Source organism: Sciurus vulgaris (genome assembly GCF_902686455.1).
Source record: "Sciurus vulgaris genome assembly, chromosome: 1".
NCBI classification, from domain to species: Eukaryota; Metazoa; Chordata; class Mammalia; order Rodentia; family Sciuridae; genus Sciurus; species Sciurus vulgaris.
The window spans coordinates 18,177,199-18,193,290 of NC_136461.1; the positions used below are offsets into that span (position 1 = coordinate 18,177,199).

Genomic DNA, 16,092 nt, shown 5'->3' on the forward strand with positions numbered 1-16,092 from the left:
AGGGTAGGGAGGGGCATTGTGGAGTCGCCCCTCCTGCCAGGGGAAGGGACACAGTACCTGAACTTACAAGGCTGAGAGAGGACAGCAGAGCTTCCCACTGGGCACATGGCTCGCAGGGCGGCTCGAGGACTCCCTGATCTCAGGATGCTGCCCAGAGCACCTTCATTTGGGACCCAAAGCACTTAGATTTGGATTTGGATTCAGCTCTACCAGCTCTGCTACTTGCTGTGTGACCTTAGAAAAGTATCTCCCCCTCTCTGAGCCTAAGGGTCCACTCCTGTCAAATAAAGATCACAGTATCTATTTCTGAAGTTGGATGTGAAGATAGAATAAGATGATCACAGCCACCTGGCCTGTATTAGGGATTTATTAACAATGCATGTGTGTGATTATACAGTGATAAAATAGCAGTAAAAATATGCATGATTCATACGTCACAATAACTCTGGGGCCTGGTTACCATCACTTGAGGGATGAGGAAACTGAGGTCCAGGCAAGTGAACCCACCTGCTCGAGGGCACCTACCTGGGACCTGAGGGAACCGGTGCTTGAAGCCAGGCAGGAGAGAGGAAAGTCACCCAGCCACCTACCCACCCCCATCCAGGCCTGGCTCTACCCGCATGCCAGGGAGCCCCCACCCCAGGAACGATGTGGCCCTGTAAGCGTGTTGGGGGCAGGAGGGAGAGGCCCAGGCAGATCCTGGGAGCACCAGTCACTCAGGAAACCCTCCACCGAACTCCAGGCCGTAGAGAAGTGCAGCCTGGCCTGGGGGCAGGAGGAACAGAGGGCAGGAGACAGGGCAGCTTCCTCTTTCCCTCTAGGGCACCTGGAATTCATCTCAGGGTGCGTGACCCCTTAGGGGATTGTGAGGCCCAGAGGACCACAGCCTGAACCCCACCTCCGCCTCCTCCGGCTCTGAGCCGGAGCCCCCTCCCACTGGACTGCTTCCTTCTGCGCACACGGGGTTAATGATGCTCTGCCCGTGGGCTTGGAAGGGTCATGAGGCAGCTCAGGGCAGCGCCCAGCACCTGCAGGGGCGCAGTAAACCGCAGCCGCTTGGTTCATTATTACCCAGGAGCAAAGCGTCCCCTCTGCTCTGTCCTCCCTCCCCCACCAACCCGGCCCCATCAGGGAAATGCCCTGGGAAGCAGAGCCAGAACTGAGGGGGTAGTTGCCTCTACCTTTGTTGAGGCTCCCTGACCCCAGAGATCAAAACCCAAGCCTTCCCTCTGCTCTCAGGAGCTGGGAGGTGGGTGAGCTTCCTTCCCCGCCATCCCCAAAACCAGCGAGGCCCAGGTCAGGGTTTAGAGGGAGAAGGACAGCCTTGGGGGAGCCCCAGCCCCACCCAAGTTGGCAGACAGTGACCTGCCCACCCCTAGCCCTGCCTTCCCAAGTCCTGTCCCTGAAAAAAGAGACAGGAGCCAATTCCTGGCCCCCATCCTCCACCGGCTCCCTGCGGAGTCCCTGCCTCCTGTTATCCTAAACGTGCCACGGGAAGATAACCCTGTGCACAGGGGAGCTGAGGCACTGGACGGGAGCAGCTTGCCGGGTGCTATGGTCCCGTGTGTGGGGCAAGGCAAGAGGGCGCAGTGTGAGACGACGGGCCCTGAGAGCCTCCCCCTGATCTGTGCGCAGATCCGGGTGGATGGATCTGCAGGGTGGCATCTGTAGGCAGGTAGGCGTGGCTGGAGGAGGCAGGTAGGCGTGGCTGGAGGAGGCAGGTGGGCGTGGCTGGAGGAGGCAGGTGGGCGTGGCTGGAGGAGGCAGGTCACTGGGTGTGCCTTTGTATGTATTTTGTCCCTGGTGAGTGGAGCTCTCTCTGCCTCCTGACGCCCTGTCCTGAGATGTTTTCCTCTGCCACACCCTTCTGCCATGATGTTTTGCCTCATCTTGGGACCAGAGAAAGGAAGCCAGCCATCTCTGGACTGAAACCTCTGAAACCGTGAGCCCCAAATCGACTTTTACCTCTAGGTTGCTCTTGTCAGATCTTTGGGGCCCAGCAGCGAAAAAGCTAAGACTCCAGGCCACCCCATTCTGCAGCCTCCTCCTCTCCTAGTCCCCACAGGGACTCAGGCCCAGGGACCGAGCAGGAGGCATCCTCCTACCCTGGTGAGGAGTGTGGGGACCGAGGGGCACCAGGCTGAGGTGGTTTGCCCAAGGACCCAGCCAGCCGACACCAGGACCGGCACCTCTGGCCCCAGTCCCGGGGAGACGGTTCATGGTCAGCACGAGCTCTGTCTCGGGCTGGTCTCAGGCTGCTGTGGGTCCCAGCTGCCACACTAGCTGTGTGAGCTCAGGCAGGCGGCGTCACTGCCCTGTCTCTGGTTTCCTCAGCCATGGGAGCAGCTGTGAGGTCTAACCGAGCGCTTCCTCCTCGACGGCCTGGGAACCTGCTGTGGGTGGGCGCCTGTTGGCCAGCTGCAGGGCCCGGCTGGAGGAACACAGCACGGCCCCCCGACGGCATCCACAGAGAAACTCGCGGTCATGGCAGAGGAAACTCCAGGCCACCTCTTTCACTCCCACCCCAGGCTTCCCGCAGGCCCACAGCTCCAGGGTCGTGGTCATACGCAGGCTGCCCCGCACATGCAGGTCCAGGACATTCTACCGCAGGGCCAGTGCGAGTCCTGGAGCAGCACCCAGGGCGGGGAGCGAGGAGGGACCCAGGTGGGGTCCCCGCTTTGCATCTGCCCACTCCAGACCCAAGCCCAGCACCACACACTCCCCCCAGAGGCTGGCGGAGTGTTCCGTGGGATCTCAGAGGGTCCTGATAGCTTTATCAATGTCATCTGCAAAGTTACCATCAATGTGTGCCAGGTCTTGAGTCCCCAGCTCTTACAGAGGCTGCCTGATGATAGAATCAAACATTTTGAGTCAGACAGGCCTGGGTTCAAGTGACCTTCAGCAAGTCGCCTCTCCTTACCAACCCCAGTGTCCTCGTCCACAAAATGGGGCCAGAGAGGATTTACTGAGACCATGCAGTGAAAACTTCTAGCACAGGGCCTGCCACGCTATAGGTGACCCCACCCCAGGGTGCCAGCTGGCCAGCAGGGGTAACCTTGGCCGCTTGTGTTTCCAGGGAGAAGTGGGGCTGGGCTACCGCGGGCGGCAGCAGCGTCCTGGCAGAGTTTGGGTCCTTGCACCTGGAGTTCCTGCACCTCACCGAGCTCTCTGGCAACCAGGTCTTCGCAGAAAAGGCAAGTCCCTTGGAGGCAGCGCCCGCCCTTCGACCCACAGAGAGCAGAGGGGAGCGCCGGGGCGGAATTGTGCCCTGGCCCATGCCGGCTTGGTGACAAATCTGACCCGTGAGATCTGGAGAAGTACAGCTGAAACCCAGGCACCGCCTAACGTCGGCAGGCAGCACCTGGCCATCACCTGGCCATGGGCGTGCACCCCCTTCTGGGGACGTTTAGCTTTTCCATGTGAGATCTGCCTGCTTTTCCTCCCAGATGCCCGACTGGCTCACGCTGACAGCAGGCTGGCAAGAGCCCTCCCCACAGCAGATGCCCACGACTATTCCTTCCCACACCTCTCAACGGTCCAAGGCCACACGGGTGTTGAGAGGTGGCCTCTGGGCCAGCATCCGGTCCTGACCGTGACCCGCACCTGGCCCATCTGGAGAGCCCCCAGGAGGGGTCCTTCCTCAGTGCTGCGGCCCTGAGCAGTCCCTACTGGAAGTGCCTCTGTAGGTCTGACCCGAAACCCAAAGAAGGAAAGTGGGCACACACACACTCAGGGGCACTCAGACTGTGACAGCCGTGATCCCTCCTGAGTCCCTCAGGGAGATGGGAGCCCGGCCTGCCAGAGTCCTCCAAAGCCCTCCAAGGATGACTTTTTGGGGTCCCCCATTCCCAAAGCTTCTTCCCTCTGGAATGCCAGCCTCCTAGACTGGTGAAGGGACTGGGAGGTGACAGAGTCGCACTTCTCCCTTGTGGCTTCCAGGATGGAGTCCCCAGCTCCTGGCGCAGGAGTCTGCATTGTAACCCACACCCACGTGGTCCTTGATGCCAGGCTTGGGACCACTGCTTACTCAGTGTGTCCTGGAGAAGCTCAAGGAGAGATTCTCAGCCTCTTGATTGCTGCCTGTGACGGGGCGCTCAGCCCCGCCCTTAAATCTTCCCCACTGCGGACAGCCCTTCTGTCAGAGAGATTTTTCTCTGCATGACTGCCCCTGAGAGCTCATGGGTGAGTTAATCCCGTTCCCGATGCTCTTATCTTCTGGTCCTTTCCCACCTCCAAGGCCCTTGCGCCACTCTCCCTGAGCCAGACTCCTCCAGGAAGCTCTGACAGCTCAGAGGAGCAGGGACAAGGATCGTCTGGGATAAGAGCTGCCACCGCCTGAGGACCTGCCGTGCGAAGGGCAGTTATGACTCCCGCCAGGAGCCCTGGAAGGTAGATCTTTCCACTCTCCCCATTTTACAGAGGAGGAAACTGAGACTCAGAGAGGCTGAGCATTGCACCCAGGGCCCCCCAGCTGGTCAGCAGTACAGCTGAGATACCAGCCGGGACTTTGCATCTCCCTCTGCACCCGATGAGTACAGCGGGCTGCAGGCTGTTCCTCTGGAGTCCATCTGTCTGTCTGCGCTCTGCATTTGCATACTCAGCTATTTTCATCCCCAGCCATACCCTCCCACAGAGGCAGTTATTTGGCAGTCAACAAATTGGCCCAAATTCTAGAAGTGCCCAAACCTTCCAGGGGAGCTAATTTAGTTGCTTCCCTGCCCATCCCCGGGACAGGCGAGAATAACCCAGGCGCAGCACTTTCCTGGCCCCCATTATGGACCCTATTAACATAAATAGACATGAAATCTGATGCGGCAAAGCCACGTGCTGTCCCCTGGGAAGAACGGTCTGCAGCTCCAAGGCTGCTCCCCTGGCTGCACACTGTGAGGATTTATCTACTAGCAGGCCACAGGGTGGTCCCTGAGGGTCTTCCTCTCCCAGAGGGTCCTTTGCAGGTAGGACTTCACGCCCTGCCAGAGAGCAGCCACCTAGGATTCAAAGTCCTGAATTCTGCCTCCGGTCCTTGCCCTGTGCAGCCCCGAAGGCTGCAGACCCAGCCTCCACCTGTTCCAGCTGCTCTGTCTTGGACTCAGCTGCTGTTCCATGCAGCACATGGAATAGTCCAGTCAGCGGGGCCAGACAAACCAACTACATCCTGGCTCAGCAACCTGAGAACCAGCTGGCCTTTGGCAATTCACCGAACCTCTGAGACAGGTTTCTTGTCATTACGCTGAGATAATGATATCTTGTGGGGAGCTCTGAGGGCTGGAGATAATGTCCGTGGTGGGTCTGTCTTAAAGGAGTGGAAAAGCAGATGCTGGTATTATTTGTGACGTTGTTAAAACCCTGAACTGCCAGTTAGGGAGTAGGGGTATTTAGGAGTCCAGGCCTTTCCCCTGAAATGAGCCCTAAGATATTAGATATACTAACATGTTAGTTAAGCCCTTTTTTTTTTCCTTTTGCAATACTGGTTATGAAACCCAGGGATTCTCAACCATTAAGCCACATCCCCAGTCCTTTTTAGTTTTTGTTTTGAGTCAGGGTCTCTCAAAGTTTCCCAGGCTAGCCTCAAACTCGATCCTCCTGCCTCAGCCTCCTGTGATGTAACGAGGCATTACAGGTGTGTGCCCCTGGGCCCAGCCGTGACCCTTTTAGTATGTGTGTGTGGTGCTGGGGATTTAACCCAGGCTCAATCCCTGAGCTGCTTCCCCAGTCCTTTTTAATTGTTTTAATTTTGAGACAGGGTCTTGCCATGGTGCCAAGGCTGGCTTCAAACTTGGAATCCTCCTGCCTCAGCCTCCCAAATTACTAGGATTATAGGTGTGTACCACCACACCTGGCCCTTAACACTTAAAATTTACTCTATTAGCAATTTACACAGAAATGATACCTTGTTACTAGAGTCCCCATGTTGGACAATAGGTCACTTGAACTCCTATAAAATTTGTGTCCTCTGACCAGCATCTCCATGCCCCACCCCCCTCCCCAGCAGTCCCGCTAACTACTGTTCTAACTCTACTTCCACAGGGTCAGTTTTACTAGGTAAGATTGGGGGCTCTTCAACCCACGATCCCATTTCCTGTGCACATATGCCCAGGAGTGGGGTTGCTAGATGGCACTGCTGACGGCGTGTAGAAAAGGCGCTTTTACATGCTGCTTATAAATGAGCTCTTGTCATTTATCTGAACCCCCCAAAAATTACCTCACCCCAAAGCAGCGTGCAGTGTGGGGAGGGCAGGCGGTGGGCCTGAGCAGTCAGGGGAGGGGTGGCGGTTCAGGCCGCCGTGGCCGCGTCCTACCATGGTCTGCCTGTGGGCACAGGTCAAGGCCATGGCCACCTTGGGGCCACTCTCCTCCCCGCCTCTCTGGAGTGGTCTTCCCTGTGTCTGAAGCTGCTTCTCCTCCGTGCTGGGCTGGGGCTCCGGTGGCTTCTTCGGGAGAGTGAAGCGGAGTAGTGTCCATCTCTTGGCAGGTCAGGAAGATCCGCAGGGTCCTCAGGCAGATAAAGAAGCCCTTCGGCCTCTACCCCAACTTCCTCAGCCCAGTGACTGGGAACTGGGAGCAACGTGAGTACAGAGATGCCGGCGCCCCTCGTCCTCCTGATTCCGCCTCAGGCTTCCGGGTGGACCCGGCCCGTGGCCTCGTGCCGGGCGGGCGTTGGCTCAGGGCTACGCACTGACCCTGGGGGCTGGGGAGGCTGCTGGGGCCTGGGCGTGGGGGCCAGCCCCTGGGTCTGTGAGAAGCCTGGCTCTGGAGGAGCAGCCCTCCTGACCGAGGCCCTGTCACATGGTCACCACCTGCAGGAATGGGTGGTGGCAGGTTCTGTGGCCACTGTCTCTGGGGCCTTCCCTACCTTCAGTGTCTCTGCCCAAAAGAGACCCCCTCCCTGTCCCCTGCCTCCAACCCACTTCAAGTGGCAAGGGCTCAGGGCCACGTAGACATGAGCCTAACTGCTGCGTGGCTGGGGACAACTCGCCCATCTCCTGGGCTCCATCCCGAGACATGGAGGAGAGCATGTGAGGCTGCCCGAGGCAGTTTAGTTCAGTCCTGCAGAGGTGATGCAGGTCGTCCCAAAGCCAGAGGCAGGACGGGCCTGGAGGGGCGGGGTGGGGACTCCGTGGAGAAAACACAGAGGCCCTTCCTTCCCACTGAGCCTCTACCAGCTGCAGGTCCAGGAGGCCCAGGAAATTCAACCCAAGAATTTCCCCCAGCGATGACTTTCCCCCAAGTGGACTCCCACAAAAAATGCAGAAATGCAAAGTATTCTCACCCAAAATGCTCTGCCAAATCCAAAAGCTTGAGGAGGAAAAAGAAGGCTTGAATTACAGACGGTGGGAGGAGCTGCCCACCTCGCCGGGCCTGGCGAGGCTGAGGCAGGAGGATCGCCAAGTGTGAGGCCAGCCTGAGCATTGCAGCCAGATCCCATCCCAAAAGACAAAAAGGGCTGGGGACGCAGCTCAGTGGGAGAGTGCTTGTCCACCCTGCGTGAGGCTCTGCTGAGTTCAGTCCCCGGTGCCCCAGAAGAGAAATCAAGAAAAACTGTGAACCTCTTTCCGTTGGAAGGGTGGAGCCCAGCTGCCCGGGAGCAGTTTAGCAAAACCCACGGAGAGAGGCGCAGGGCGAGGCTTCCCAGCTCACCGCATTACCTCCACAAGTTACAGGGGACCCCACGCACCCCAGAAAGGCATGATTTTCTTTTCTGGCTGTGCCAGGAGCCACAGGTCTGCGCAAAGCCGCTCACATATGGGAAATTGTTTCATTAATAAACTACGAGCCCGCGGCCTGCAGAGGAGCAGAGGTCAGAAGCCTGCGCCCTGGGCGTCCGTCCCCTCCTCCCCCCGCTTTGGCGCCTGGGAGCATCTCCGGGCTTTGGGGGGTTTGCTGGATTCTTCTGGGGCGTGGTGCGTTCCCAGCCAGATCGCAGCCCCAGCTGGCGTGAGCCGAGTGCCGGTGCTCTCTTTTCTCCCCTGGAAGCCTCAGGACTGGGCTGCGCAGCAAGAGCTGTGTCTCCATCTGCAACCCCAGAAATCACAGCTGGAGGCAGGGCGGGAGGCAGGGCTGCCGCCAGCCGGATCCCAGCCCGGTCCCCAGGCTGCTCACTGTCCCCACGCTGGGCTTCTGTGTCACAGGAGGGGCCCAAGAGCCTCCTGCTAAGACTGGATCCACTGGATCCCAGCAGCCCCGAACACAAAGGCAGCCAGGACCACGTGGAGACCCCTCAGAGCCAAGAGAACTGTAGGGAGAGGCCCCCAGCCCCTCAGCTCGGCCCCAGGCCGCCCTCTTGGCTTCTTCAGGGAGGGCAGCGGCAAGCCTGGGTCTCCCAGCAGGCCTGGCAGCGAGAACTGCCCGTCCGCTCCAGCCTGGCCGCTTCCCAGCTTCATGCCGCGGAGTCCTGGGCCTGTGGCTCTGCCTCCTTCACCCCCGCCCCGTGTGATGGAGTGTTGACAGGGTCAGGAACCAGTGATGGACCTCCCGATGAGAGCTGTCCACCTGGGCCACGTCCACCTGCAAGGTGTCCCTCATACTCCCAGAAAGAGTCCTGCTCCGACAGCCAGAGATCCCAATGACTGGGCTCCCCCTCTTGCATACCCCCAATGGGAACCTGGACCTAGTGACACCCCAACTGCACCGAGCAGGTAGGCAGGTCAGCCAGGCACAGTGGAGGAGGACACTGGGGCCCAGGGGGAACACAAGCCAAGGCCCAGAGGTGGGAAGTCACACAGCGGAGGCTGTGAGGCAGAGGAGGGTGCGCCGAGGTGGGAGGCCTACCTGGTGTGACGTGCAGCCTTCCCCATGTCCCCCCTGCACAGACCTGCCCCCACCCCCGGGCACCCTCCATGGGGGTCTGTCTTCCCGCCTCCCTGTAGCGAAGTCCCGCACAGCGACCTCCTCACACTTTCCCGGAGCTTGTGATTTGCCTTGACCCAGTTCTTGCCAGGGCTGCTTCTGACCCAGGCCTCCTGCGGGGCCAGGATTTACTTACGGATGGGGACTGGCGTAAGGGGTTGCTTCCTGTGTGGCAAGCCTGCCCTCAGCCCCCTTTCTGGGGCCCAGCTGTCTGAACTCTCTGCCTCTGGGTCCCTCTCCATGTCTGTCTCATCTTCATGCATCTTTGTCTCGGCCCTCTGGCCGCTGTACGGCACAGGAAGTGAGGTCTGGTGGGTGCGGTGGCCTTGGACATGCTCACAGGCTCAGTGCAGTGTCCCACAGTGTCCCACAGTGCTGGGGCTCAGGGCTTCGGGAGGGTCAAGCCATCAACAGCGCAGTGGAGCCAGAGCGGACCTGGCGGTGGTAGCCAGGGACACAAGGTGCCCGCCCCCTCTCTCCTCACCCTCCTCCAGAGGCGTTGAGGACATGCGCCTGTCCCCACCCGCTGAGACCACGGCACGTCCTGTCCCCTTGCTAAGTTAGAGTGTGCTGTCTGCGGAGTCCATTCGGGGCCTTTCTGTCTCCGCTGTTAGGCTGCGGAGCACAGGGACGAAGCCCCCTCTTGCTCCTGTGGGCAGGGGTTCTCAGCGGCTCGTTTCCTCCTGGGTGGACAGATCCTGTTCAGCCGGGAGGCCCTGCTCTAGCGTCCCCCAGGCACAGCCCTCGGGACAGGAGAGGGTCTTCGAACCCGATTCTGCCCACCCCCCAGCTCAGAGCTCTGTTCACCTCCATCCACTAAATTCCAGCCCCTTCGGTCCAGGGTGGCTCGGTGCCGGAGGGGCTGAGGAGCACGTTAAGGGTCTGAGGCTCCGTTCCAGGCCTCCGATGAACCTGCCCAGCGTGAATACCATGTCTGTCACTGGGCAGTAAAAACCTGCCGCCGGGTTGTCTGTTAAAGAAATGCAGCTCATTGACCGTTAATAGCCAGGGACTTGCCGTCCTCAGCCGGCTCAGGCGAGGGACGTGGGACCCTGGGCGAGGCAGCGCCCTCTGCCCAGGGCTTCTCTGGAGACCCCTGCCTGCCTCCACATCACAGGCTGGGGGTCGCTGGCAGCTGGGTGCATGTCAGCTCCCACCTGCACACAGTCCCCACCTCCCAGGCCACCTGAGAGCTGTGCCCGCTCCTTCGCACCGCCCCCGTGGCCAGTGGCAGAGGGAGATGACATTCTTGTCCTCTTTCCCCCTCACAGACCACGTCTCCATTGGAGGACTCGGGGACAGTTTTTATGAATATTTGATCAAATCCTGGCTGATGTCTGCCAAGACAGATATGGAGGCTAAAGACATGTACTACAAAGCCTTGGAGGTAAGGCAGGTGCTTACTCTTTACGGGTGGTTGGTCATTAGCCGCTGGCCGACGCACAGGCCCCGGGTGCTTGGGCAGCAGGGGGCTGGCTTACAGAGGCTGGCTCAGCCCTCCCAGGGGCTGGGAGAGGAAGGACAAGCAGTGCCCCCAGGGCGCTGGAAAGTCTCCTGTCTCCTCCCAAATGCCCTGAAACAGGCTGCACTAGTGTCCCCCGGAAACCCAAGCTCAGGAGGTTAAGTCTTTGTCCAAGGTCTCATAGAAAGTGATGGTCAGTCTGATTCAGAAACCACGGTTCAAACCCTGTCCCCGATGATGTCAGAGAACGTGCCAATGCCCAGGGGCAGACAGACTGTGGGCTGGGAGCCCCCATGGAGGCTTCCAAAACGAGACCCTCAACCATCCTCCCACAAAATCAGAGCTGACAGAGTTAGCGTGTCCAAGCCAGGAGCAGCCCATTGGATGTGCGGTGACTTCGGTTCTGTGGCTGTTTATGTAGATGGAAACCAGGGCCCAGAGAGGGAAAGGCACTTGCTCAAGGCCACACAGTGCAGGGCAGGCAGAGCTGGCACCACTGCTGGTCTGTCCATGGGGTGGTAGGCTGAGATGAGTCCCTCCAAAGACAGGCAGATTTCAGGACAGAGAGGGCGTCTGTAGGCCCAAGCTGTTGAGAAAAGGGCAAGGGCATCCTGACCCATCAATAGATACCTTTGAGCCCAGTTAATGAAAAGACCCTGAACGGGCTCTGGCCTCGCTCTCCACCAAGTTAGTCAAGCACTTTGGATCTGGTCTGCCCTCACCTTGGTCTCAACCACCACCTCCATCCCTCCACACGGGCTCCTTCGTCCCTGCATCCTGCTGCGTCTTCCCTGGCACAGCCGTGGAAGAGCTGGAGATGCAGGGTGCAGTCCTCACTGCTTCCCTTCGCCCCCGGGACCCGCCTGATCAGGCCCTGCTGTCACCGTGACGTCACCTCTCTCCCCTGGACTTGCCCCAGACCTACTCCTGCGGGCATAGCCGTGCTGTCTCCTCGCCCTGGAACGGCATTCAGCAGAGGGTCCCGCGGGACCCCCGACACTGCTGCTGAAACGGCCCTCCCAGCCTTGTGCCGTGAGCCAGGCTCGCTCCCCTTGCCCCGGCGAGGACCATCAAGGGCACGAGTTCCTTCACTTGGTCCGTGTCTGTCTCCACGTTACCTGGGACCCAGGTCTTGGCTCCTTGTTTACCTTGCCTCGCTCCTGAAGCAGGGCCTGGGGCACAGTGGGCACATGAGAAACAGGGAGGATGGAAGGATGGGCAGATGAGTGGTCAGATGGATGGCCAGTGGGGATGAGTGAATGGATGTGTGTATGAGATGGACAAATGGGTGGGGAATGGATATGAACAACTGGATGGACAGACGGAGGGATGGATGGACGGACGGACGGACAGACGGATGGATGGATGGATGGATGGATGGATGGATGGATAGACAGACAGATGGATGGATGGATGGAGAGATGGATGGGTGGATGGATGGACGGATGGATGGATGGATGGATAGATGGACAGATGGATGGGCAGATGGACAGACGGATGGATGGATGGTTGAATGAGTAGGTGAATGGATGAACAGATGGATGGATGGACAGATGGATGGATGGTGGATGGACAGATGGATGGATGGGTGGATAGACGGATGGATGGATAGACAGATGAATGAATGAATAGATGGACAGAGGAATGGATGGATTAGATGGGTAGGTAGATGGATGGACGGATGGATGGATGGATGGATGGATGGATGGATGGATGGATGGATGGATGGATGGATGGATGGACAAGTATATGAGTCGGTTGATTTGTGGGTGGGTTGATGTGAGCAGTTCAGGAGACTGGGATGGGTGGTCTCTGGATTCCCTTTACTTGCATGAGTCTGACCAGGAACAGCAGAGCTTGAACGGCCTTCCAGAGCTGTGGGTCTTTGAACCTGTGAGCACAGTATGGTTTTCCCACCCAACTCCCCTGCACCAAGACCTGGGTCAGTCTTGAGCCAGAGCAGTGACTGGGACCCAGTCCCACCTTAGTGTGAAGTTCAGCCCTCTTCGCCCTGGGCCTCAGTCCAGCTCAGAGCCAGGCAGGCCAGTGGCTCCTGGGAGGATTGACCTCAGCTCTTCCTTGCAGAGTAAACTGCGAAGTTGAGGAGCAGCTGATTCCCTGCCCTCCGGCACACTGTAGTTGAGGCTTCAAGGGAGAAGTGGCCATGAATTATTTAAGCAGACTGGGAGCTTCACGGAGAGTGCCTGATGGAACAGGAGAGATCTGCTGGGCTCCCGCGTCCCCTCTAGAGCCGCTCCGGCAGGGCCTGGGCCTCTGGCAAGAAATTTGGGCCTTTGAAGAAATTTTCAGCCTTGCTGGCATATTAACTCACCTGGGGACCTGTTGGATCCCTTGTCAGGCTGAACCCCTGAGCAGTGGTATCAGAACTTCTAGGGAGCAGGGCCCAGTGACTGCACTGTAAAGCTCCCAGGAGCCTTACAGAGTGCAGCCAGAGTGAACGCCAGCAGGTGAGACCAGTGTCCAGCTGTGCTGGGCCTGGGAGGTGCAGACAGGTCGCTGGGCCCACCCTGCGGTTCTGCAGGGGGTTCCTCAGGGGCTGGGAGGGCTTCTCCACCATCTCCCGCGGACACGCGCTGTGTCCTGTGTCTCACCCAGCCCCGCCTTGCAGCTAAGGAACTGAGGCTGGGAAAGGCCTAGGGTCACACAGCAGCCAGAGCCAGTGCACAAACACAGGTCTGAGGACTCCACATCCAGTGCTCCTGCCCGCATGCGCCAAAATGGAGAGGAGCTGGGCCAGGCAGGGCCTCCTGGAGAGGGAGCACAGCAAGAGCGTGGAAACCAGCACCACGCTGAGCCTCTGGGCACCCTCTCCTTTGGTCCTTGTGACCGTCCCAGGGACTGGTGTTCCCATTTTACAGATGAGCACAGTGAGTCTTCAGAAAAGTGAAATAATTCATCCAAAGTGACCCTGTTCTTTTTTCCTTTTTTTTTGTACCAGGGCTTGAACCCAGGGTGCTTAACCCCTGAGCCACATCCCCAGCCTGTTTTATTTGTTTGTTTGTTTCAATTTTTCATTTTGAAACAGGGTCTAAGTTGCTTAAGGCTTCTCTAAATTGCTGAGACTGGCTTCAAACTTGTAGTCCTCCTGCCTCAGCCTCCCATGCTGCTGGGATTACAGCACCCCTCTGTCCACCCAGCTCTTAAATTGCAGGGCAGAGGATCAAGCCCGGCCTGATGCCCCACTCGGCCCTGCTGCTCCGGCTCTGATCAAAACTTTTACCCATTGTTCAGCAGCCTGTGCCAGAAGGTATTTTCCCAGGGCTTTAGAAAGCCTTGTCTTTTTTGTCTTCACATCTACTGTCTCAACTGTATCTTCAAAGAGACGCTGATCCCTCATTTCCTCTTTACTACAATTGCTTAGCTTGGGGCCAACCCCAAATGGAAACGACCTCTGGGAGCCGGTTCTGAAGGTTCAGATTTTCTTCCTGGCCTCTCCCCCAGATGTTTGTGTTCCTACATCCACAATGTTGACAGCTGGTAACTCTGAGCCAGGTTTGGGGGCCCTGGACCAGCCCTCATGCCCTTTCCCTGCACAAGACTTAGCCTGGCAGAGGAGCCCGGGGACCCGCTCAGCCCAGGGGCTAGGCCCAGCCCAGAGCAGGCCGACTGGCAGCCATGTGGTCTCCTTGGCCACCCCCAGGAAGAGCAGGTGCCCGGCAGGTCACATCACCAGCCCCGCCCCATCCGCCACTCAGCCGCAGGCCCTGGCAGCAGAGGGGAAGCAGATCCCATCGAGGAGCAAATGCTGCTTGAGACCCGAGTCTGCCAGGCCCTGGCAGACTCCCCTGGACCCTCATTCCAAAGGTTGATGTAACTCCAGCTCCGAAGGCCAGTGTAACTGCACATTTGGCTTCCCTGGGAGGCCTCTGCCCGGAGCGCGAGTCCCGGCCAGGGGCCCAGCCCAGCGCCAGCCCCAGGAGTACGCGGAGGCACACCAGATATTCGAAAGGGGAAGGGACATAAAAGGAAGAGGCCCGCGTGGCCAGGGTGGGCTGCGGGCAGGAGGGCAAGAAGCAGCGTGCAGAGACACACGGTGGCCTGCGTGTGTCCGGCTCTGACAGCCACCCTGCTCTGCGGACTCATTCAGTCCTCACAACTCTGCCAGGCTACCCCCCCCCCATTTCACACGTGAGGAAACTGAGGCACAGAGAGAACATGCCACCTGCCCGGTGCCACACAGCTTGGAATTGCTGGAGGAGAAATTTGAACCCACAGAGTCCACATCCTGGCACGGTGCCCACAGCAGGTTGAACCTGAGTCCCAATCACGGAGACGCTGCTGGGTCCTCACCCGAGGGCCCTGGGAGCCTCTGAAGGTTCTGAGCTGGCCAGTGACACAGGGTGACACAGCTCATTAGTGACAGAGTGCAGACCCTGCCCAGAGTAGATTGCAGGGCAAGAGTGGAGGCAGAGGCGAGGGCCCCAGGGCCCGGTGGTGACCAGGACCCGCTGGCCCATCAGGGCTGGCCGGGAGGCTGTGAGAGCCGCCGCCTGCACCACCTGGGTCCTGGGCTCCTGGGACGGCCTGCAGCCTGCGCCCCAGCCCCAAGCCCCTGCCGACAGCACCCTCCCACCAAAGGCACGGAGCCCTGGGGTCCCGGTCCTGGCTGGGTGACCTGGGACCAACCACAACGCCCCTTGGCAGCGGGCGCCCCGGCCTCGCGCCTGGCAGGGAAGCAGGAGGGGCCCTGGAGAGAGCAGCCCTCGGTCCCTTTGGGTCCTTCCCGGAGAACTGCTAAAGCGCAGGGAGCCCCTTCCTGGAAAAGGGAGGTGGCGGAAGTGCTGAGCTGCCAGAAGCCCAGCCGCAGCCGCAGGGCGGGGCCAAGACCTGCCCCAGAGGAACGGAGGGCACGGGCATCTTCAAGAGTGGCCAGGTCTTTGTAAATGTGGACGATGTGCAGGCCGCACGAGAGACTCCCCTGGGCGAGCGAGGCCTGCCTCCTGCAGGCCCGGGCCCTGCCGGGGACCATAGCCAGCCCGGCCAAGGGCCCTCTGCTGGGGTGCGGAGGCTGCAGGGCTGCCGGCTGCTGCCTCCTGAGTGCTCACCGCGTCCTCTCCCCTCTCTGTGCCCACGCCCCTCTCCGCCCAACCTCCCTTGCTCCCAGGCCATAGAGACCTACTTGCTGAATGTCTCTCCCGGGGGGCTGACCTACATTGCCGAGTGGCGAGGGGGGATTCTGGACCACAAGATGGGGCACCTGGCCTGTTTCTCGGGGGGCATGATCGCCCTCGGCGCTGAGGATGCCAAGGAAGAAAAGAGGGCCCACTACCGAGAGCTCGCAGCCCAGATCACCAGGACGTGCCACGAGTCATACGCACGCTCAGGTAACCCTGCAAGGGGAAGGGGCAGCAGCAGAGACTGAGGCTAGACACCAGGAAGAACTGGCGAGAGCAGCAGCGAGTGGCAGGGAGCACACGGTCTTACCCCAGCCTCCCCTTGGAAGTGACGTGGCATTTGAGTGAGGGCTGAGCTGTCCGGACACTGAAGGTGGACCTAGATTGAAAGGGAGTGGAGGCGAGGGACACAGCACTTTGTGTGCGTCAGGTGCCATTTGGCACTTGACTCACATGTTCGCTGAACCTCACAAGGTGGGGAGGCCGGGGCTGAGCTGACTTGGCCGACGTCCCGTGAGGCAGAGAGCAGAGTCCTCCAGCCCCGAGACAGAAACACTGGTGTCCCTAGCCCAGGGATTTCCCACCCTGAGTCCCCTCCTGTGAGCACGTCCCCACCTCCCCAGCACCTTCCCACAGGGTCTCACCCCG

General features: G+C 59.5%; 1 protein-coding gene across 2 annotated transcripts in view; it reads left to right on the forward strand.

The window, feature by feature from the left end:
• The window catches only part of MAN1C1 (mannosidase alpha class 1C member 1), a 121,880-nt gene that overhangs the window by 101,603 nt on the left and 4,185 nt on the right, over positions 1–16,092 (forward strand). For both annotated transcript variants that reach the window (XM_079130594.1, XM_079130595.1), the window contains 4 exons: positions 3,077–3,194; positions 6,473–6,566; positions 10,119–10,234; positions 15,435–15,654. In XM_079130594.1, coding sequence (XP_078986720.1) covers positions 3,077–3,194; positions 6,473–6,566; positions 10,119–10,234; positions 15,435–15,654 — 548 coding nt within the window. The remainder of the gene's footprint in view (positions 1–3,076; positions 3,195–6,472; positions 6,567–10,118; positions 10,235–15,434; positions 15,655–16,092) is intronic.